This window comes from Drosophila nasuta, chromosome 2L (genome assembly GCF_023558535.2).
Source record: "Drosophila nasuta strain 15112-1781.00 chromosome 2L, ASM2355853v1, whole genome shotgun sequence".
Classification (NCBI taxonomy): domain Eukaryota; kingdom Metazoa; phylum Arthropoda; class Insecta; order Diptera; family Drosophilidae; genus Drosophila; species Drosophila nasuta.
The window spans coordinates 916,859-940,645 of NC_083455.1; the positions used below are offsets into that span (position 1 = coordinate 916,859).

At 39.2% G+C, this 23,787-nt stretch overlaps 2 protein-coding genes and 1 long non-coding RNA gene across 8 annotated transcripts; 2 read left to right on the forward strand and 1 right to left on the reverse strand.

The window, feature by feature from the left end:
• Positions 1–72: 72 nt before the first annotated feature.
• LOC132787672 (fatty acid synthase) lies at positions 73–12,440 on the forward strand. 2 transcript variants are annotated; one of them, XM_060794914.1, is made up of 6 exons: positions 73–457; positions 3,944–4,443; positions 4,515–11,245; positions 11,317–11,412; positions 11,483–11,626; positions 11,687–12,440. In XM_060794914.1, the coding sequence occupies exons 2-6, from the start codon at positions 4,200–4,202 to the stop codon at positions 11,798–11,800; spliced, it is 7,329 nt and encodes a 2,442-aa protein (XP_060650897.1). In that variant the 5' UTR covers positions 73–457; positions 3,944–4,199; the 3' UTR covers positions 11,801–12,440. The 2 variants fall into 2 exon arrangements, with proteins under 2 accessions (XP_060650897.1, XP_060650891.1); XM_060794908.1 differs by having other exon boundaries at positions 3,968–4,443.
• Positions 336–2,653, reverse strand: LOC132787751 (uncharacterized). Its single transcript, XR_009632579.1, has 2 exons — positions 2,544–2,653; positions 336–546 (listed from the first exon to the last, which is right to left on the reverse strand). It is a non-coding gene; the product is annotated as an uncharacterized LOC132787751 (long non-coding RNA).
• Positions 12,441–13,964: 1,524 nt separating the features above from the next.
• Positions 13,965–23,675, forward strand: LOC132787689 (uncharacterized). 5 transcript variants are annotated; one of them, XM_060794966.1, is made up of 6 exons: positions 13,965–14,153; positions 20,784–20,846; positions 20,948–22,080; positions 22,210–22,362; positions 22,426–22,609; positions 22,681–23,675. In XM_060794966.1, the coding sequence occupies exons 3-6, from the start codon at positions 21,304–21,306 to the stop codon at positions 23,028–23,030; spliced, it is 1,464 nt and encodes a 487-aa protein (XP_060650949.1). In that variant the 5' UTR covers positions 13,965–14,153; positions 20,784–20,846; positions 20,948–21,303; the 3' UTR covers positions 23,031–23,675. The 5 variants fall into 5 exon arrangements, with proteins under 5 accessions (XP_060650949.1, XP_060650932.1, XP_060650956.1 ...); XM_060794959.1 differs by lacking the exon at positions 13,965–14,153 and adding an exon at positions 16,173–16,972; XM_060794949.1 differs by having other exon boundaries at positions 20,784–22,080.
• Positions 23,676–23,787: the final 112 nt, after the last annotated feature.

Genomic DNA, 23,787 nt, shown 5'->3' on the forward strand with positions numbered 1-23,787 from the left:
CACAAGCGTCGCTGAAGTCACTGCTGTCGTATATAAGCCCAGCGCTCACCTGATGCCTCGACTATTCGTAATTCATATTTTGTCGTTAGATCGCGCAAAATAACCCGGTAGGTTTGCCATTAGCCGTTACCCCTTTTACAAGTGTTTCGCATCAATTACATTCAAGTCTATCGCAAAAGTTTGTTCTGGCTAGAGCTATAAAAACAAAACATAAATATTTCGAAACCGCAAAGTTCTTTAAAGTGTTCGACGAAAAACGAAGTAATAGTTTTGGTTAAAACTGCATAATTTATATTGCAACTTATAGCTTTCTGTCGTACGTTTTTGGAAAACAGTAAGGACCGACTGCCCAAAAACTGCTCATCGACTTTTAGCGCTCCCATCACCAGTCAAAAGAACCCGTGCAAGTTGCTTTTGACTCACAAAAACAGCTGTCGAGGAATCGCCTGATTTTTAGGTATGTATTCGGTTGGCACACACACAAATGGAAATTTACGTCTGCATGTATATGGATTTCTGTTTCTGAAAACAGTGGAGTGAATGAATCTAAAAAAAGAGAAGAAATAGTGAAAAAAAAATTATAAGTGAAAATACTATTGAAACGATGCGAGTTTATTAAACACATTGACATCCTAAATTTAACAACAAAATGGACATTTAATAACAATTAAGGTGTACTGTATTTGAAACAAGTCTGAAATCGAATATTTTGTTACTAAAAGTGATCAGCAAATTAGCAGACTGAATAGAGGTTCAAATTTTAACTTTATCTCATTTTACAACAGCTGCGCAATCTTTGACATACCGAAGCCTGTGCTTATATTTAATATTATTACAAATAGCAAAGCGTGAAAAGACTCCCATATCTTAATAATTTGCATAACAAATATATTTGTTAATACCTAGGGTCCAAATTCCCCAAAGTTAGAGAACCTAAACTAGAATGTACATTTATGGGCTTCACTGTCAGTGTTATCTTGACTTAATAGGGTTTCATCTGCTAATTGAAAGTATCTCCATTTATACGATTTCTATTAGACCCAAGGAACGAGCCAAGCAACAGCCACCAAATCAATCATTAATTATTTCAACTTTAATTGCCTAAGAGCACCAGAGAAAACCGTCTATGTATATATGTATATACATATAGAACATAACTTGAGATCGCAGTATCACTTTACTTAGTATATATGTACGTATATGTATATTTATTTAAGTAATCGCCCCATTTAATTTTCCGCTTGTCATTGACAATGAACTTGAGGCGCACGCCTCATACCACAGTGGTCTGGATGCGTAGCTGGGACTCGGAATTCTAGCACCAGGTGCAAATGCCCCTATAATCGATAATTGTGGAAAAAGAACTAAGTGCATAAATATATAATGAGTAAATGGGTTGTGATGGGTGTTTGGGGTTGTAAGGCTAAGAGCCAATACTGGTGTAGACTCTTTTGTTTACACATTTGGGTATCGGATGACGCAATTTTAGAATTCTCCCACAATCCGTATAGATATTTATCTTGTACAGTACGTAAGCAATTAATCTAAAAGGATATTGGACTGTCTGATTGTATTCAAATGCACTACAAGCCATGAAAATCAAGAACAAAAATCGAACGCAAAGCAAATGAGATGATGATGCGACTCAAAACTAACAAAAATGTATAAATACTACTTCAATGAACTTGGGGAAATCACGCCACCTTATCTCACTCTACAAATTGCTCATGAACAGGCGTCATGCTCATGTCAATGCGTGCGTATGCCTGTGTGCGTTGAAATGTACATATGTATGTGTTGCCGGCTGGCTTGCAAAGTGATGCCGAGTCCAGTCTCTCTTTTGTTGCTATCGCAATGTTTTCTCGTTGATACCCTCTCTCTCTGTCTCGGTTGTCTCATTCTCACTGTATTGTAAACATAAACACTATTGTATGTACGTAAATATGTTTAGCCGGCATACACAAACACGCTTGATAAATGTGTATGTGATTTGTTTGGTTAGAGATAAAAAGATTAAAAGCAACTAACTAAATTTATGCTTAAAATAATCATGCTTATAAAAACCAATATGTACATAACCTACGCAACACAATTATTGTTTTGTTTTCTTTATAAGTTTAGCGTACATATAGAGAAAGCTTTCTGTTATCGTTTAACTGTTGCCAAACACTTATCCAGCTACAACTTATGTATGTACATATGTATGTGTGCAAACTAATGTACATATGTACATATTCACACAAGTAAGATAGAACTGTTCAATGTTTGCCTCATTCGCTATACTACTTGCCAACCACCGGTTCAACTTTAACTGCCTAATTCTCTTTTTCTTTTTGTTGTGCCGTTCTCATTCTGCACATCGTACGAGTTTTGTCGGCGAATAAGAAAGCAGCGCACTCGATGTATAAGTGTGAGTGAGCTACCAGCTGCTGCTGGTAGCAGCCTGATGCAAAACCCTAGGTACTTCCCAATGCTAACATGTTTTACGTTACACTGTTATGCTTTCTAAGGGCAGTATGTTTTCTATATATGTATATACATACGTATACCGGTAGTGTTGCGCATTCACTAATCACGCCACAAGCAGCCGTCGTTGCACGCCCGTCCAGCTTCTCCAGAAATCACCTGATTTTCAATCACTACTAACTTTCCACAATGACCGGCCGGGCTGGTGCTAAGCTTTAGAGAGCAATACGTTAAAAAGCTTTTTGTGAGAGGCAATCAAATTAACAGCAGAACTGTATATTAACAGAAAAGTGACGCGCCTATTAATATTGCCACCAGTGTAGATATTAGTTACCCAAATCAATTTTGTTTAAAATAAAAAATTAATGCATAAACGTAAAAAGTAATAAAATTTAGGTTTTGGTTAATTTTAAATAAAATTAACAAACTATAAAATAGTATTAATACCACAGCAACCCTTGTCTTTCGAGCGTTTTTTTTTAAGTTTTTTTGACTAGAGGGAAAATTTGGGTATGTTGTGAAACATATATTTAAAAGTACAAAAAAATTATTTTCATATAACAAAAGAGACAAAATGGCGGCGATATTGCCCACGCACTGAGACGTGTTTCGCTGGAAGACCTCCACGACACGCAGCACAAGTGGTGTAAATTTGAACCTACCGGTCGGGGAAAAAATAACTTAATTTAAATCGATTTATCTAAAGAATACCGTAAGGATTTTTGATAATATTGATTTTGTGATTATGGTAAACGTTATTACAAAAAAGTCTAAACTCCATTTATAATTTCGGTAGTTTTTCGCCAACTAAAAATTGTTCAGTCAATTTTAAAAAATCGGTACGATATTTCCTGTGTATTCGCGACCTAAACACATGGTCAATAAGTTACGCAAAAATGTTGAAAATTATTCGAGTTATACCGCGTGTCAATTTCAAAAACCATGTTTTGAGTAAAATGCGTTCAAAGTTTTGATATGCCATTACATTACATGTGACGGTTCCTTTGAAAAAAACTCAAATTTAGGATCAAAAAAAGTTTTTCCCCCAAATTTATTGTTTAACTGTATTCTAGATTAGTTAAACTATCTTTTAAACAAAAACAGAAGAAAATGGATTTTTTGAAAATTTTACAGTGCTGTTACCCATTAAAATAGAACTGCTTAGCAATTTTATGTAACTATATACTCTTGTAGCACTTGTTGTTTGTCAACAACAAGAACACTTAACAAAAAATTTCCGATGGGCATTTCCGGAAAAATACACCGATCTAAAAAATTGACTTACCATAAATCAATTTTGAGAATTTAATTTTCTTTTTTTTTTAATTTTGTCAGCTTAAAGTGCCCAATATAGCAAGACATAGAACCAACTGATGATTGAGATACTACAGGTTATTTTTAATATTTGCATCCAGACTAGAAATTTAATAACATTTAAAGTTACAAAAGATACTTTATCAAAAACTTTCGTCTATAGGTGATTTTTGTTTTGTTTTTGCAGTCGCTGAAAACTGTTGAAAGTCGTGGACCAGCAAGCTGATTCTGTCAAGCGCAGTGGTAACAATAGCACGCAGACTGCAGAAAGTAAAGTTAAAAGTGCAAGGGCACTGCGTCGGCGACGGCGTCGAAATAAAAACCAACAAAATTCGCACCAACCTGACTCCGTTGCGGAGCCACAAAGCCAGATAACAGCAAGTACCTCCAATTTTCACGAACCGATAGACAATATCAAAATGCCGGCCCGTTTTGTCGATGACGTCATCACAGCTGAGCCAGCGACGCGTACTGCCGCTCAATTGGACCTGGGCGGCGGTCACTATGCGGCTCCTCGTCAGCAGCAGCAGCTGTTAAATGATGAAATTGCTATTACTGGCTTCTCTGGCCGATTGCCCGAGAGCTCCACCATTGATGAATTTAAAAAGAATCTATTCGAGGGCGTTGATATGGTTAACGATGATCCCAGACGCTGGGAGCGTGGTAAGTGTAGCACTTACTATCTATTGCCATTGCCATTAGCACAATCTAAAGGTCTGACTTCATTGCAACAGGTCTATATGGACTGCCGGACAGAATGGGAAAGATCAAGCAGACTGATCTGGAGAACTTTGATCAACAATTCTTTGGCGTGCACCAGAAGCAGGCCGAGTGCATGGATCCCTTGCTTCGCATGATGCTTGAATTGACGCATGAAGCAATCATTGATGCCGGCCTAAATCCAACGGACTTGCGCGGATCTCGCACTGGTGTGTACATTGGCGTATCGACTTCCGAAACGGAGCAGCATTGGTGCTGTGATCCAGATCGTGTGAATGGCTATGGGTTAACCGGCTGTGCTCGTGCCATGTTCGCCAATCGCATCTCATTCACATTCGATTTTAAAGGACCCAGTTACAGCATTGATACCGCATGCTCCAGCTCGCTATATGCTCTGGAGCAGGCTTTTTCTGACATGAAGGAGGGCAAGATCGATAATGCATTGGTCGCCGGTGCTGGTCTTATTCTCAAGCCGACCATGTCGTTACAGTTCAAGAGACTGAACATGTTAAGTCCGGATGGTAGCTGCAAAGCTTTCGATGAGTCTGGCAACGGTTATGTTCGCTCCGATGGCTGTGTGGTCTTGCTGCTTCAAAGAACTTCGGCTGCCAAGCGTGTATATGCGTCTATTCTCAACGTTCGCACTAATACAGATGGCTACAAGGAACAGGGCATCACGTATCCCATTGGAAGTATGCAGAACCGTTTGATACGCGAAACCTATGAGGAAATTGGTCTTAATCCCAATGAAGTAGTTTATGTGGAAGCTCACGGCACAGGCACCAAGGTTGGCGATCCTCAAGAAGTTAATTCCATTACTGATTTCTTCTGCAAGAATCGTACTACACCACTGTTGATTGGCTCCGTTAAATCGAACATGGGTCACTCGGAACCCGCTTCTGGTGTTTGCTCGGTGGCGAAAATTTTAATAGCTATGGAAGAGGGCATCATTCCCGCCAATCTGCACTACAACAAACCTAATCCTGATTTATATGGTCTTCTGGATGGTCGTCTGAAGGTGGTTGACAAAAATTTGCCCTGGAACGGAGGCATCATCGGCCTCAATTCCTTTGGTTTTGGAGGTGCCAATGCTCACGTGATCCTTAAATCGAATCCCAAACCAAAGACCGTTACACCTCTCAACAGTTCGCCTAAGTTAGTTGTCGCCTCTGGCCGCACTTTTGAGGCGGTACAAACCCTACTGGAATCAACAGCCAATCACTCCAATGACGATGAGTACTTGCAGCTGATCAATGACATCCACTCCAAACCTATTCCATTACACTATTTCCGCGGCTACAGCGTGGTGAGCAACAAAGGATCACTGCAACGTGAAGTGCTGGACTTTAGCGATGAGAAGCGTCCAGTGTGGTACATCTACTCCGGTATGGGCAGTCAGTGGGCTAGCATGGCCAAAGATCTGATGCAGATTGATGTATTTTCCAAGACGATACAGCGTTGCGCCGACGTTCTAAAACCGGAAGGTATCGATTTGATTGATGTACTCACCCGTTCTACAGATAAGAGCTTTGAGAACATTCTCAACTCATTCATCTCTATTGCTGCCATGCAAGTGGCTTTGACCGATCTGTTGAGTTCCCTGAACATTCATCCCGATGGCATTGTTGGCCATTCGGTTGGCGAACTGGGTTGTGCCTATGCCGATGGCTGCTTCACTCCCGAGCAGACGGTGCTGGCTGCGTATTGGCGTGGCAAGAGCATTCTGGATACTCAGTTGCCGAAGGGCAAGATGGCAGCTGTTGGTCTAAGCTGGGATGAAGCTCACAAGCGCGTGCCCAGTGACTGCTTCCCCGTATGTCATAATAGTGAGGACAACTGCACGATCTCTGGTCCAGATGCCTCCATCGAAGCACTCGTAGCTAAATTGAATGGTCAAGAAATATTCGCCAAGGCAGTAAACAGTAGCGGCTACGCGTTCCACAGCAAATATATTGCAGATGCTGGACCCAAACTGCGCAAGAGTCTCGAAAAGATTATTCCCAATGCCAAAAATCGCACTGCACGTTGGGTGAGCACAAGCATTCCGGAATCCGCTTGGGGCACTCCCATTGCCATGCAATCATCAGCTGCCTATCACGTGAACAATCTGCTTTCTCCGGTTCTCTTCCATGAGGCACTCCAGCATGTGCCCAAAAACGCAATTTCCATTGAGATAGCACCTCATGGTCTGTTACAGGCCATTCTGAAGCGTGCCTTAGGACCAGATGCTACCAACTTGAGCTTAGTAAAGCGCGGCCATGAAAATAACGTGGAGTTCTTCCTCAGCAACGTAGGAAAACTCTTTGCCGCCGGAGCGCAACCGCAGGTGCTTAGCTTGGTGCGCCCCATTACCTATCCAGTTGGAAGGGGCACACCAATGTTGAATTCTATGGTTGGTTGGGATCACACGCAGAAGTGGTTGGTGGCCAAATTTGGCAAGGAAACGACGTCGGGGGAAACCATTGTCGAAGTGGATCTATCGAAGGAGGAGGATGCCTTCTTGGCTGGCCATACCATTGATGGTCGAATTCTGTTCCCTGCCACCGGCTATATGACTCTCGCTTGGATGACTTTTGCTAAAATGCGTGGTGGTGAATTTCACAAGACGCCGGTCGTGATGGAGAATCTTGTGTTCCATCGAGCCACTATTCTGAATAAGAACGCTGTCGTCAAGTTCGGAATTAATTTCTTCGATGGTACTGGTAACTTTGAGATATGCGAAAGTGGTAGTTTGGCAGTCTCCGGCAAGATTAGCATTCCAGAAAGCATTAGCAACGAGGAACTGCCTTTGGAGCCCCAAACGCCTAGTACCGTCGCCAAGCAGCTGGTTACCAATGATGTCTACAAGGAGCTGCGTCTTCGTGGATACGATTATTCTGGCATTTTCCGTGGCATCATCAACTCGGACACATTTGCTTCAGCCGGACATCTGCAATGGGTGGATAACTGGGTTAGTTTCATGGATACGATGTTACAGTTCAGTATTCTCAGCAAGAACTTGCGTGAACTGTATTTGCCCACACGCATTGAAAAGGCTGTCATCAATCCTCTGAAGCATTTGGAACTGATAAACGGACTAAGCAAAGAGTCCCAATCGGATGTTGGCCTCCCTGTCTCTTGGTACGACAGAATCAATGTAATCAAAAGCGGTGGAGTAGAGTTGCGTGGACTGAAAGCCTCGCTGGCTCAGCGTCGCCCCGGCACACAGAATCCTCCAACTTTGGAGCGGTACACTTTCGTTGCGAATAACAATACAACGGAGTTGAATGAGAATACAGAAAAAGCTCGTTTGCATGCATTAGATGTGGCCATTCAGCTGATAATTGAGAACTCGAGCGGTGCCGTCAAACTAAAGGGTGTTGAGCTGGCCAATGGTCGCAATCCTGACGTGCTTGTGGCCAATCATCTACTGCAGATCATTGAGGGTGAACCTGTGCTTACTGGCGATGTAGCAGTGGTCACATCGAATAACAATGAAGAAACGATTGCCGCCTCTTTGGGTGACTCTGGTGTACGCGTTGTGTCCAAGGATGTATTGAAAGAACCCGTAGAACAGAACTGTCACTTTGTCTTCGGCATTGATGTCCTCTCCCGGCCGGATACAAAAACCCTTGAGAATAGCATAGCCAGTATACGCGACACCGGCTTTCTCATTCTGGAAGAGAGTGTCGCCACTTATACCAAAACAGGACGTGCCCTTTTGGAAAAGTTTGATTTTGTTCCTGTGCAAGAGCAAACCCTAGGAGGAACCCGTGTTCTGGTCCTGTCTCGTCGCAAGGTTGACTTGAAGACTCGCAAGTTTGCCATTGTTCAGTTGACAGAACAAAACTTCACCTGGGTAGATGAACTAAAGAAATCACTCAGCGTGGCGGCCACAGAGGAGCAGTATGTTTATATTGTTTGCCAGAATGAAGAGCTTTTCGGTGCTGTTGGCTTGATGACTTGCGTCAAGAATGAGAACGGTGGCAAGCTGGTGCGCCTCGTCTTTGTTCAAGATAAAATTTCTGAGAAATTCTCACTGACAGCGCCTATTTATCAGAAGCAGCTGGAAAAAGATCTAATTTCGAATGTACTTAAGAACGGCAATTGGGGCACTTTCCGTCATCTGAAACTGGAGACGCAGCAGGCGACCCTACAAGTAGAACATGCCTACGTGAACGCCCTCGTCAAGGGTGACTTGGCTTCGCTCAAATGGATTGAGGGTGCCAAGGTCGACGATTCTACAACCAAGAAGGATCTGGAAACCTGTACGGTTTACTATGCGCCTGTTAATTTCCGTGACGTGATGTTATCTTCAGGCAAACTGGCTGCTGATGCGCTGCCCGGCGATTTGGCAGAGCAAGATTGCGTTCTTGGTCTGGAGTTTGCTGGACGTGACAGTACCGGTCGCCGTGTGATGGCCATGGTGCCAGCTAAGTCGCTCGCCACCACCTGTCTGGCCAGCAAGCGCATGATGTGGCAAATCCCTGATAAGTGGACTATGGAAGAAGCCTCCACGGTTCCTTGTGTCTATGCTACCGTCTACTATGCCTTGGTTGTGCGCGGACAAATGAAGAAAGGCGAACGCATTCTTATTCATGCCGGCTCTGGTGGTGTGGGTCAGGCTGCCATCTCTGTGGCATTACATCATGGCCTGACGGTCTTCACCACAGTCGGTAGTAAAGAAAAACGGGAATTCCTGCTGAAGCGCTTCCCCAAGTTGCAGGCCCGAAACATTGGCAATTCGCGAGACACATCCTTCGAACAGCTGATAATGGTCGAAACCAATGGTAAAGGCGTTGACCTTGTGCTTAACTCATTGTCGGAGGAAAAACTGCAGGCATCCATCCGTTGCTTGGGACTCAACGGTCGCTTCCTGGAGATCGGAAAATTCGATTTAAGCAATAATAGTCCATTGGGTATGTCCGTTTTCTTGAAGAATACCTCCTTCCATGGCATTCTTCTTGACAGTGTTATGGAAGGTGAGGAAGAAATGCAAAATCAAGTAGTGTCGCTCGTGGCCGAAGGAATCAAGAGTGGTGCTGTTGTCCCATTACCAACATCGGTGTTCAATGATAGGCAAGTGGAGCAGGCCTTCCGTTTCATGGCATCAGGCAAACACATTGGTAAGGTGGTCATTAAAGTGCGTGACGAAGAGGATGGAAAGAAGACCTTGTTACCTAAATCTCGTCTAATCAATGCAATCCCTCGCACCTATATGCATCCTGAAAAAAGTTACATACTTGTTGGAGGCCTTGGTGGTTTTGGATTGGAGCTAACCAACTGGATGGTGTCGCGTGGTGCTCGATACATTGTGCTTACCTCAAGGTCGGGTGTGAAGACTGGATACCAGGGACTCATGATACGCCGTTGGCAAGAACGTGGTGTGAAAGTTGTGATTGATACCAATGATGTGACAACAGCAGCTGGAGCGAAGAAGTTGCTGGAAAGCAGCAACAAACTGGCCTTAGTTGGTGGCATCTTTAACCTAGCTGCAGTGCTACGCGATGCTTTGATCGAAGATCAAACGGCCAAGGATTTTAAGACGGTTGCTGACCCCAAGGTGACAGCTACCAAATTTTTGGACCAGTACTCGCGCACTATTTGCACTGAGTTGGATTACTTCATCTGCTTCTCGAGTGTCTCCTGCGGCCGTGGTAATATTGGACAATCCAATTATGGTCTAGCCAACTCAGCCATGGAACGTATTTGTGAGCAGCGCCAGAGCAGCGGCTTTCCTGGAACAGCAATTCAATGGGGTGCCATTGGTGACACTGGCTTGGTGCTGGAAAATCTCGGTGACAATGATACGGTCATTGGAGGCACATTGCCCCAACGTATGCCCTCATGCCTGCAGACAATCGATTTGTTCTTGCAACAGCCTCATCCCGTGCTCGCCTCAATGGTTGTTGCTGAGAAGCGCAAATCTGATTCTTCGGCTGGTGTCAGTCTGATTGCCACTATATCGAATATTTTGGGACTGCGTGACACCAAGAATATTCAGGACGCCTCTTCACTTGCCGATCTGGGCATGGATTCGCTGATGGGCGCCGAGATCAAACAAACCTTAGAACGTAACTTTGACATTGTGTTGTCTACACAGGAAATTCGACAGCTAACTTTCGGAGCTCTCAAGCAAATGGATGGTGGCGCCGAAGTTAAGCCTGCAACCAATGCAACAAGTGTTGCTGCTCCAGCTATTGCGGCTGAGCCTGCAGTTGCCAAAACATCAGTACATTCATCAAGAACTGCCAGTCCATTGGGTGATGGCACCCAAGTTGTGTTTACCACAGCTCTTATACCGACCGAAGAAATAGTGCGTCTTGAGACTCTCGCTGCAAAAAGCAGCAAGCAGATTCCCATCTTCTTCATATCACCCATTGAGGGCTTTACAACAGCGCTTCAACCACTTGCTAAGAGACTAGAAGTACCTGCATATGGCCTGCAATTTACACAAAATGTTCCTCTTGAATCCATCGAAGCTGCTGCGAAATTTTACATTAAACAATTGCGCACCGTGCAACCAAAGGGTCCCTACAAATTGGCCGGCTACTCCTTTGGATGCCTACTTACCTATGTGATGGCGGGCCTGCTCGAGGAAACAAATGAAATCGCCAGCATCATCATGTTGGATGGAGCCCCCACCTATGTCAATTGGTTTACGAGCAGCTTTAAGCAACGATACACCGTCGATGATGATAACAGTAAGCAGAGCTATGGCCTGGCTTACTTTGGAATTGTGCTTGCCAACATTGATTACAAGGCGGTAAGTTACTAAATAATTATATTTCTCGATATTTTTGAAACTCATAATTAACATATACTGTTCTTTTTCAGCTGGTTCGCTTGCTACTGGTGATACCTACATGGGAGGAGAAATTAGAAAAGTTTGCCGAGATAATTAGTGTAGAAATTACACAACCCGTAGAAACTGTAAGAGACACTCGACGGCTTATACAAAAATTAGAAACTAATTTATCAACTCATTTCGTCTTCTGTTTAGATTCGCATGGCTGCCAAAGTCTTTTACAGGAAGTTGGAGTTGGCTGATAACTACAAGCCAAAGTTGAAGCTGAAGTCAAAGGTTACATTGGTCAAACCAACAGATAACTCAGCCAAACTGGACGAGGACTATCGCTTAAAAGAGGTACTTTTTTAAAAATATAAAATTTTCTTAGTTTTAATCATTTGTTTCTTTTTTTTTAAGGTTTGCACAAGACCCGTTGAAGTGCACACAGTCGAGGGCAACCATCGCACATTCCTTTTAGAGGATCAATCGCTAGTAACAATTCAGAGTATACTGGAGCGATTATTCAACTAGTTACCTTAGCTGCATAGTTTCATAAAGCACACGCACATTAACATAAAGAATACTCATGTTCTATCTAACCTATGTTCCAATGGAAGTTACACCGCGAATTTTCGCTCTCTACCCTTTATTATAGGGGAAAATGCACAGCTTGATCTTAAAAACAACTCTAGCTAGCACATTTAGTAAATGAATTTATATTAACGAGCTACAATGAATGTAATGCTAAATCCACATATATACATCATCATCATAAATCACCAATTAGAACTGCCGTCTTGCAGGGCTAGTGGGCCAAGGTCCAAAATGTATGCCTACTTGCTCTGTGATTCCTGGCAGTTCTTTTAGTATACCAAACTTCATTATACATTCCTTAAGAGCTATAGCTACGCGCTAGACGTCCCAACTTACCAAATATATCTATATATATAAATATGTATATTTACGTATATGCTTTAAATATGTGCACATCGATCGCATTCTTTAATTTTAATTAAAATAAGTTAACAGAATTTTGCAGTGTGGCAAAGAATGAATTTCATTTCTTAATCCATACAATTAACAAAAGCCAAAACCTCTTTATTATTTTGATGTATAAAATATCACTCATAATTATTGGATATAAATAAAATGCATATACACTAATAAATAAATTGTTTTTTTCTTTTTATACTCTAACCATCATACATACAATAAAAGGTAAACCAAAAAACTGAGAACTTGAAAACCTTCCAAGTTTTTTATTCAGCCATAAGCACATTTGTGGACGTTAACGTGACTTTTAGATTTTCCCTTCACACCGTCACGCAATTATTGTCCGGCTAAGGGCATGTCTAAGCTATAGGGCACGGATAATAGTTACGTAATCTAAGTTATCTCCATAAATTTTATTACGATTAAATAAAAAAGTTTCAGCATTATATAGGGTAAAAATCAGATGCATATGAAAGTATATATTATATATACACACTATACACTACAATATACTTTTTTGATAGCCGTTAGTGATCTACAAATTTGGTATTTTCGAGAAAGTTAAACGATATTCCGTAGTCGAGCTCATTTGACTGTACCTTTCTCACTTTGTAGAGTTGAAAGACTTATACGGTTTTATATATAGCGTACCGGATAGAAAATAAACATTCAGCATACGTATCGGTTTGGTTCTTAGATAGTAAAATCATGCAATAGAAATAGCCATATCTGACTGTGCATATTATTTATTTTACAATTCGCAAAAAAATAAACAAATTTCATACAACATTTTAAAGTTCTTAGAATGTTTGGTTTATTTCCAGTGCTACCCGAAAATTTTGATAACAGGGACTCATAAATCAATAAAAATAATTTGTATCTCGAAGTGGAGTCGACTTTTAGCTTTCCCTTTTTTTTGTGAACTAGCATTAGCAACATATGCTATCATTTATAGCTAGTCGACTTGATTTACGTAAGCAAATCTGAATTAAAGAAAACCTTTAAAAAATCATATATAACTGTATTACGGAGTATAAACATAATAGAAAACATTAAAATCAGCTGAACAGACTCTTATTCTGGTTTGTGGACTGGCTGTTGATAAGCAATTGATAAGCAGACGTTGCCCAGGCTTTATTGCTTGGTTTTTTTAATTGCAGACCATTCATATACTCTATACACATATCAATATTGTGTATAGTTCAGTGTGAATTAAAATATCCAGAATATAATCGAAAGTATAGTAAGGTTTATTGATTTTTAGAACTAAGAATCCCTAAAAGTATGCTTTAATTCTTTAATACGGCTTCCATCAATTCAGGGTTCATTTAAGTCGGGTTGAATAGTTATCATGACAGGGAACTTAAATTTTTGTTTTTAACAATTCTTTGGTGATGACCCCAAAATATGTAGAATACAATATATATATGATTCGGATTGTAATCAGAGTAGAAAAGGAGCACAATGACACCCATACTCGTATTCACGTAAACACATTCTAATAGGTGTGAGTGCGCAATCCTCTCAATTATTCTTATCAGTGCTGATAAGCACAGCCAGCGTCTGGCTTGGGTTGAATTGAATTTGGAAATACATTTTTGCCCAAAAATTTGTCAACTTTTCAGTTTACGAAAAAACACGCGTCCGACTTAAATGACTTGCTTGTAGTATGTAAATAGAAGTTGTGGTGGCCAAGATTAATTAATACAAATAAGCTAATAATTAGCAGCTTAATACAAAATCGATTTTATCACCGAAAACAATTTATTTGCATAAGTAATTGCTAAAAAAATAAATAACTTTGACATAACAAACAGTAATGCGATCGAAGTGAAAATGTGTGTCAGATGGTCATATGAAATTTGAATATGACTAGTCACTAGTACGTTAGGTCAGTTATACCGGTATTATGTTGTCTCGAATATTTTACAAATGCAAATTATTTGTTTTTTTATCTGCATTTATTCACTTTGGAAATAATAGTAAAAGAAAATATAAATATCGGTAGCAACAAGCATCAATAGTTTCGTTTATGTCGTACCTATCGATTGTGTTTGCTTTTCAAATTATTAGTATTAGTAGACGTGAATGTAATTAATTGTAAGAACAATAAGAATCAGTCGTCATAGCAGTGTTGCTAAAATCAGCGATTCTCCCTCCTAAAGTCATAGCGGGCGAAATTTGTAAAGTGCGTACAATAGGGAGTCTGGCTTTTTTAAAATGGATTTCCAAATACGATCTCCGGTTATTGAACATGTTTAAATGAATAAATACGTTCTTATACGACCACTAAACCACATATGAAATATACTAAAAGTACAAGGAAATCTAACAAATGTAATAGGTTAATTAATCACTTCATATTGTTGTCGTCACATGCAATTCGCCAAAGTTAGATCGTCAGAATAAAGCACGTTCTAATTGGTTCAATGAAATTATTATGAAAAATTTCTCTTAACACTTTTTTTAAAGTGACTAGATCGAAATTTCCCATCTTTACTGATTACTTTCAAATTGAAAAATGTTATTTGCTCAATACATTGAATTTAAGTGAGTAAGTAAATTAGAATATTAATATCAATATAGAACGGGTACATTTATATATTATACATATCCATATTCTTGCTACAATGGTTTTTCTGTGCTCGTAGGTTTCGAGTCCATCCGTAACAGTGGATCGATCTCAGAGATGTAGGCATAGATGTAGGCATAATCACATGTGTCATAAAACTATTATAATTAATAAAAGTGTGTATTCTACACGGGTTTAGATCGCCATTAAATTATACTACATTTATTGTACTGAATTCACTAAAATTTTACAAAAATTACACTCGAAATATATACATATATATGAATATCTACTTTACATTTAAGCAAATGAATGCATCCCCCGGTGGGAAATAAATGATTCAAGGTTCCAACATGCAACAGGCTGCGAATTCGCTTTGAACATTAAATATACAAACGCATTCGGCGATTGATCCGAGAAATATGACTGTATCACAGTTAGCAAAGATTTGGTAGAATAATAAATCATCGATGTATCAATGGCGGTTTTATAACTTAATTAGAAATTTAGAATTTTTTTTTGTTATCTTAATTGCATTCTATTCTCGCATACATTTACGCTATGAGGTAAATGCGAAAGTTGGTCACCAGAAGGTAGTTATATCACTTGCACGTTCCCATGAGAATGCAATTGAATATTTATTAACTAATAGTAGATAATGTATTCTAATAAGTTTATTAAGTGCAAATGATTTCAAAGTTGTATTGGCCCTTTAGGTCTCAGTGCGCAATCGATCTGTTTATAATTCTACCCTCTTCTATTAAACACATTGTAGCTTTTTACCAAATAATCAGATATTAACTCAATCGCTTTTATTCATTTGTGCCTACATTTTATCACTTCTAACTATGCTTTTTATTATAAGAAATAAATGTAATATAACAAAGATTGTATGCTAAAAGCGATACAATCTTACATACGATGCAATAAAAAAACACTTCACCAGACACACTTTTTTATCAAAGATTTAAATGTCGACAAATCTGAAGTTATCGCATAGTCCAAACGAAAGTTTAAGCAACGCGTTATAAGCTCCATCTAGAACAAGGGTACAAAATTAATCATTTACACTTCGAATCCGAATTCGTCAAACATGAACAAGCTTTTGCGAAGCTTAAGCCGCAGCTATAGTTCAGAGATGGGACGATGGGGTGTGTGTCGTATCCAAAACAACCGATTCGACCGAAACGATGTGAACTATTTTGATAAGCTCACTCACCGGGTTTATGACAGTATGACAGTATTTGTACGAGTGCGAAATCTGGGGACCGATTCATGGCTGACGACCCTAACTCAGTTCAAATCCAAAACTCACATCAAACGCAGTTCAGTTTTCGCTGCCATTGACGACAGACTGCGAGTAAAGTGATCAGCTCATTGGATGTTGCAGCCTCCAATCCAACATCGTAAGCTCGCCGCGCAAAAATCTCCGAGTTCAAATAACCGTACGAATAAACTAGATTGCATTTACTACTGTGTGCGTGTGTGTGTGTTCATATATGAGTGCGTTTGTGAACGTGTCTGTTCCTCTGCCGTGCGCCCATTAATGTTTATGTGGGAGTGTGTGACTCTTGGTGTAAATCTGTGTGTGTGTTTTTGTATGTCCATTTCTATGAGTACGACTATAAGTATATATAGCAGCGCCAAAAAGTTGCATATGTTCATTCGAACATCAAACTTCTTCGATAAACGTCAAATTCTAACGGAAGATCATAAATCGAAAATCAATCGAGACCGCCATTTGCTCCAAACAGTGTAATTACACTTCCGGTACACAGTTTTTTTCGAAGTGCAGGATGATGGCACCAACGTATGATTCGTAGTGAAACCGGACTCATTTGCGTGCTTCCAAATTTACACGCGTCTTACAAACAGTGCAAATAACAATAGATAAAATACGAACATACATACTCATGAACTTACTTGTAGTATCAACATAACATATGTATGTGCATACAAAAGTACGTTAATATATATTTACGTATACATATGTACATAAATACGACACACACGCGATAGGGGATTACTTTTTCGTAGTCGTGCTCTCTCGCACTCGCACTTGCCGCACACGCACTCACCAATTGCAATCGCCGGAGACGCCGCCACACCAGATTCGTAACCGCTGCTTAATTTCAACGGTAAACAATTACCACCGATGTAGAAGAATTTTTGATTTTTATTAAATAGAGAATTCTTTGTTCGGCACATATGTTTTATCTAAATTATTATTCAATTGATTCATAGTTTACCAAAAGATTGGATATATGATTAGGAACATATAAAACTTAGTTTTCAATTTTTATTCCTTAATGGAAGATGCTGCAGCACCATCCAAATCAAATTTATTTAGTCCAGTTCAATATTTGATTTAGATCCAAAAGATACTTAATCGTACAACGTGGAACCTTGGTATTGTATATGGTTTGATGGTCCAATAGGTACAAATATTATTTTAAAACTTACTCAGATGATGTCCCTCATAATATATATATAATATTATATTATGTCCAATTAAACGGATGATTTGAAATTATCGTAAGGCTTTTAATTTTAAGAAAGACACTTACAATTGCATTTGATATTTTGAAATAAGCATTACAAGAGAATCGTTCTCTTAATCTCTTTTGTCATTTGAATGCAAGGCAAGTAGTTCTGGGAATATTTTTGAGTAAAATATTCCCAGAACTACTTGCCTTGCATTCAACTACTTTAAAAAAAATAATATAATATGTATTTGCATATATAAAAAGCCTTTGGAAGAACCAATTATGTAAAGCTGTCAATGCTAATGGGTAAAGCAAATCATGAAAGTAAAGTAGAGCGAGAGGAATGGTAACAATTGTATATCTAAGGTAGTGTGTGATTGTGCTTGCCTTATGCAAATCTCCACCTGTTTGCACAAAAGCCTCCAGTTCGCGGGAAAGCTGTAAAAAGTAATAAAATTCACAAGTGTTCAGCAATAGAGGCAGTTATACTAGTATTATACAGGTACTAAGGTAAACATTCGATTAGAGACTTACGCGAGATATGTACATACGAGGTATTCGCATAAATTTAAACTGGAATATCATTTAAGAGTGCAGCAGCAGCAGATCGCTGTTGACAAATGTAATTAGCTTAGAGCTAAGCAGATCTGGGGGTTGTTCTGATAAGCCTCGCAAAATTTTCAAGCACTATGCACGACGACATCGACGTTGCCATTGTCCAATTGGAATTCGTATTGTCACCCGTTCCTTGTCAATTAGCTGGGGTAATTGGAGTACAATATGATTGGGATGAGTCGTGTTGTCTGTTCTACTTTTAGATTTGAACTTGAATAATGTTTGCTGTGTGCCTCCCACTCGGTGTCCCGCTAGGTCGCTTCGTTTTCCGTCTCTCTTCCTCTTCGGATCCGCTCAATAAATATCTCTGGTGATCTTGAAATGCGTGAGGTTCGCTGGATTTATCAGATCATCATCATCATCATCATCACGAGCATCATTATAAGCATCAATGGCAAACGACCCCTAATATTTCGAGGAAGTCTTGCTGAGCAGCCGCTACCTTAATGATATTCTCCGCGGGACTTCCATTCCATTTATAAAGCAAATTCACCACTTTGATTTAAATGCGAATGCGCTTGACCCAAACTCAGCAGCAACGTTGTTATTGCTGTTATTTTTGTTGCTTTCGCAACAACGGCCAATCTATCCAGCTGGACCTTCAACTAGTCATTGCTAACGCCAGAGACAAGAGCTCGAGTCGGTCCCATGCGAGGCAGAGATGGAGACTGCGGCAGCATGTTTAATTATTGCGCATACGCTGCCGCAGTAGCAAATCACAAACATCCTGTGCCGCTTAAATCACTTAAATTTTTCCATGTGTTTTGGGTTTGTCTAATTAGCACACAACACATAATTTCCTATACTAATGTATACTCGCATACGTATTGAAAATACTCTTGGTTCGTTTGGAATAATTGGCCGCTCAAAAGAATATGTACTTCAACTTCTTTTTATAATTTTCACCAGTTTTAAATGTTGTTAATAAAAAGAAATGTCAGGATTTTATTATCCACTAATTAAAATTAAGCTTTTCTTCTTTGGCGTCGTCATGGAAATGTATGATCCATATGAGTAAATTTATGTACATATAAAGGTTATCTTTTCGCATTCACCTGCTCGAGCATATGTATTTCAAGTACTCGTATTATCCAGCCCTAATAGGCACCTCCCCATCCAAAAGCCCCAAATGATGGTACTAATATGAAAACATGAACTTAAGTAGATAAAAAGATACGTACATATATATATGTAAATGTATATATGTACAAATATACTCCTATGTACAATCACAAGTTCAAATCTGAGTCTCTGTCAATGCCTTGTCGAGCTGGGAATACTTTCGTTTTTTTCACGGAACAGTTTTACTTATATTTTTGCTAGATGGCATCTTAAATTGAATCTATTAAGTACTTGACTGAAGCTATATTTAAGTGAACACATCACACTACACTTTTATGCCCACTGACAAGTGTGATCGCATTGATTATATCCTATCAAGGCATAGGCTGTAAGCTCACAAGTTTATTTTAATTGTATCTAAGTAATAGCTGTTCGACATGCTTAACATTAGTCAACAAATTGTGTTGAACACTAAAAATTAAAATTCGAAAATAATATAATAGTAAATAATAAATAATTATAATTTATTCATGCACCAGAAAAATATAAAATCTTAAAAAAACAGATGCTTGTCGAGCTTCTGACATCAATAATTAACATATACCAGCTACCTCCTATAGGTAGCCCTAGCTGAAGAGAATTATAGCTTATTATTATATTAATGAGGCATCTCCGACCATATAAAATATATGCTATATATCCTTGATAATCGTTAACAGCGAGTCCGTCTGACTTTTTGTCCGTATGAACTCCCAAATATTACGAAGATCAAGTTTGCTTTCGTTTTTTGCTACCCTCAATTCAGCCTCTGAAAATCGGAAAAAGTCGATTTAACTTTGAAGCCACAGTTCATTTACATAAATACATAAAATAATAGCTATAGTCTGTATTATTCCTAAAAAAATAATTTTGTATAACATCGTTTTTAATTATGTTCACATATTAATGTATATTATAGTATTATTATAGTTTTAATGTGGTTGGATTAGCTTATAAGTTTTTATAAAACGGCTACTGCTGTTCGGTTGCTTTGGTTTTAAGAATAATACGGCACTTCTGTATATTGAAAATTGAGGGCTCTACCACACTACATTTTTAATTTAGTGAGTAATATGCAAAATGTCAACATTAGATTGAAAATTTAAATGAAAGCTGCATACGTGTGGCATGTGTATATAATCCCTAAGATATATCAATAAAATACCAATTATAGACTGAAAATATTCGAAAGCGCTGTATGTTTCCAAATAATATGCAATTTCCCAAAATATAATTATTTTAGCGATTATAAAATCAATTCATACGAATCACTCAAATCGCATTTTTAGAATTAACACTAATAAATTTCTGAGATCAAAAGTGTATAAAAATCTCTAAATTTAAATTTATTTAATTATATAAATTTATATTTAGGGGAAAATGAAAACTCCAGTCCGCAGAGTAATCATTATACTACTGATTTAGATTAAATGAGGTTGTCCCACTGTTATAAGATAGTATAGCTATATGGGGTGTGATATTTAGTGTACGCTTCTATACTTCTACTTTTAAGTTAAGCCTTAAGTAAACTGATTACCAGAAAATCAGTAACATAATAAAATGCTGCACTAAACAGCCAAATGTAAGAGGCAATTCTGGCTGTTGCTATGTTTTTTTACAAGTGAACACAAGGCAATCCTTTAACTTCGGCATTGTATGTTAGCTCATTCTATTCGACAGTTTGTCATAAACTATGTAAACGCCTAGTACTATAATGTCATTTAATGATTGTTCTTTGGATTTTCAGGCGCAGCAACAGCAGTCAGGGCCTGGGCAGCATTTGTGAATGTTGGTGGACGTTAATGTGGATGTGAGTTATACAACCGAGATAGACGACTGACAGCTGTCTGGCTGGGAATTGAGAGAGAGCACATAATCTGACTATTAGTTAACTACTATAATAATTATCAGGCCAAAGTATTATCAGTGCAACGGTGCAGCGATCATTGACGACGCCGACTTAAAGGGCGGAAGCAGGGGGAGAAGTGACGAAGGGGAAGACAAAGAGGAGCAGCAGAAGGCAGATGGAGAGTACACCACAATGTCATCATTTGAGATTCGCCAAATCCAACGCCATTACTGCAAAAACAGTATTACAACGCAGACGAACAGTTGAATGCTGTTCTCTTTGAGGTGCGCACAATTTCAGGAGCAAGTTGTGACTAGTGAATATTACGACACACACAGCGGCAAGCGACAACAATTAGTAATTTGCAAAAACAGCAACATAGAAAATAATTAATTTTGTCATTCACGGAAGACACAAAATGTTGAACACGGACAAGTGCTCATCAGGTTCCCCAATGCCGATCATAGTGAGCAGCTGCACAAGGGCAACGAAATCTCAATGTCATGCTATAACAACGGCATCCGAGCATAATATACACCTATCGCAACAGCACACAGGACCACAACATTCTCATTGTCATTCCCAACCCCTTCAGCATCCTCATTCACATGCTCACTCGCATCCACATTCTCATTCAGTACATCAGACCCATAAGCATCCAATTCCAATTATCAGGAAATATTCAGCGGATGCGCCACGCCGAGATCTACATGAGCTACTTCTGGAGATATTGGATGTACTGCTCTCCTGCCTTGTCGTTGCACCCTGCGTGATCGCCTACTGGCGGGGTACCTGGGAACTCATGGGAGTCCTTCTCATCCCCAGTAGCTTGCCATTATCGGCACTAGCTTCTTTTCTAATTGGAGGCCTGGGACACTTTATATTTATCGTCACTCAGGACTTTTTCAAGGATCACATACATCCGGATAAGCGACGACTTACATACTACGCCATCTCGCGGATTTACACCGCCGTCTTTGGTATTATTTGTGTCAACATGTGGCGCGGGTCATGGATGCTCTGCGACTGGCTGACAAGCATAGATTCCTTGGTCATCATATCAGTGGTAACGTTAATCGCACTGCTCTTTTTGGTCGGCACTCGAACGCTCCGAAATCTAGGCGCAGCTCCCTACACAGTAACCATGGATCACAAAAGCGACTATTTCGAGGTGGACACAATGTTCAAAATATCGGTGAGATAAACAATCTCTCAGTAAATTAAATTATTTAGTCACCAATTAATCTTTTATCTTGGAAACAATGAATAATGCGAGTCATTTGCAAATATAAATGAATAACCAAATTATTATTTATATGTTAAGGGTTTCAATCAACCTGGACTTTATCTGTTAGACACCTTATTCTCTGTCTTTGTAATTGGTACCTTAGTAGTAATTGCGTGGCGAGGTCTCTGGGGAATCTTTGACCTAACCTTGTTTCCGCAGGACAAAGCGAAGTCTGCCTGGGGTTCACTGGTAAGTATATCCACATCTTCGTCTTCTGACTAATTTTGATTTCACTCTTTTCACTATATGTAGCTGATAGGTTACCTAACTGTTTTTATCACCTTTATTATTCAACCATTAATGCGCTACGTTTGCCGTCGTATTAATGGCATTCTCAAGTTAATTATTTGCGATATTTACTATTTAATGATCTTTTTTGGAGCGGTTAATGCCTGGCGCGGAATTTGGAATCTGCTTGATGTTTACCTGTATCCCGGTATTTTATTAGAGACTATTGGCATCACCTTTCACATTTCTATACTAATCTTATTCCGCTTCTTCATACAGACGATCGTATTTTGAGCTTCTGGATTACACACGTCATTCCATTTTTACTGCTCGCCGCTCTGAAGTGTTCCAACTCCATTCTGGTGCGAGGAGTGTTCATTGATGCTGAGGGATCCGGCGCTGACTGTGTCCTTATACCGATTAACTACGTTCGCTTGCATTTTCTACGGGAACGTCGCAAGAAGGTAGAGTCTGCGCAGTATCGCCATAGTAGTCACGCTGGCCATTTCGAGCCACCAGATTATTACCTGAAGTCAGAACACGCAACACTGGCAAAACATTTGGAAAAGGACAAGGAGGCACAACACAATCTTATAGAGAAACCGCAAAATGCGACACAGATCATTTAAAGGCTGAATTTCAGTCAATGACTAATGATATTGCTTCATATTTAACTAATTACGCTCGTTTAAACTTTATACTAAATAGAGACTAACTGTTAAACTAATTTTATAAGGATCAACTTAATTGTTACACAAGAATCGATAACAATGTTTGCTGGAGCAAGCATACTTAAAGGTCTGGTCTGGCCTGGCTTGGCCTTTGCCTGGGTTATGAGCATTTAGACAAGGGTCATAACCAGCTCCAACTTGTATATATAGTAGTACTGTACAAAATAATTACTACGTGTATACTCGGAATAGACCGTAGTGCGTACTATATAATGTTAGATATGTGAATGTATGTTCAAAGAAATGTGCCTTTGTTCTAATTTGTTTTATGTTTCGATTTCATTTTATATATATGTAAGTACTATATCGTAAATTGAAATTAAGATTTCGCTTTCAACACACATGTAGTGCATTCATCGAAATAATTGTAAATACAAAACAAATATGCAATATGTGGTCTATTTTCTTGTCTGACACCTTATAAAAGGTCAGCTGTAGACCTTAAAATGTTTAATACTTAAGAAATTTACTATTAAAAACAATAAAATGTGGAGGTCAAGGTCGTCTACCCGACTCTCGACCAAATCGGTCATATAAAAATTACACTCACGATGCTAGTGAATGAATGACTGAGCAACGTATTCGCATTAGAGTGCTACGTATATAGACTGGTCGTAGGGTACCCAGTGATAAACATTCACGAACCGTAAGGCCA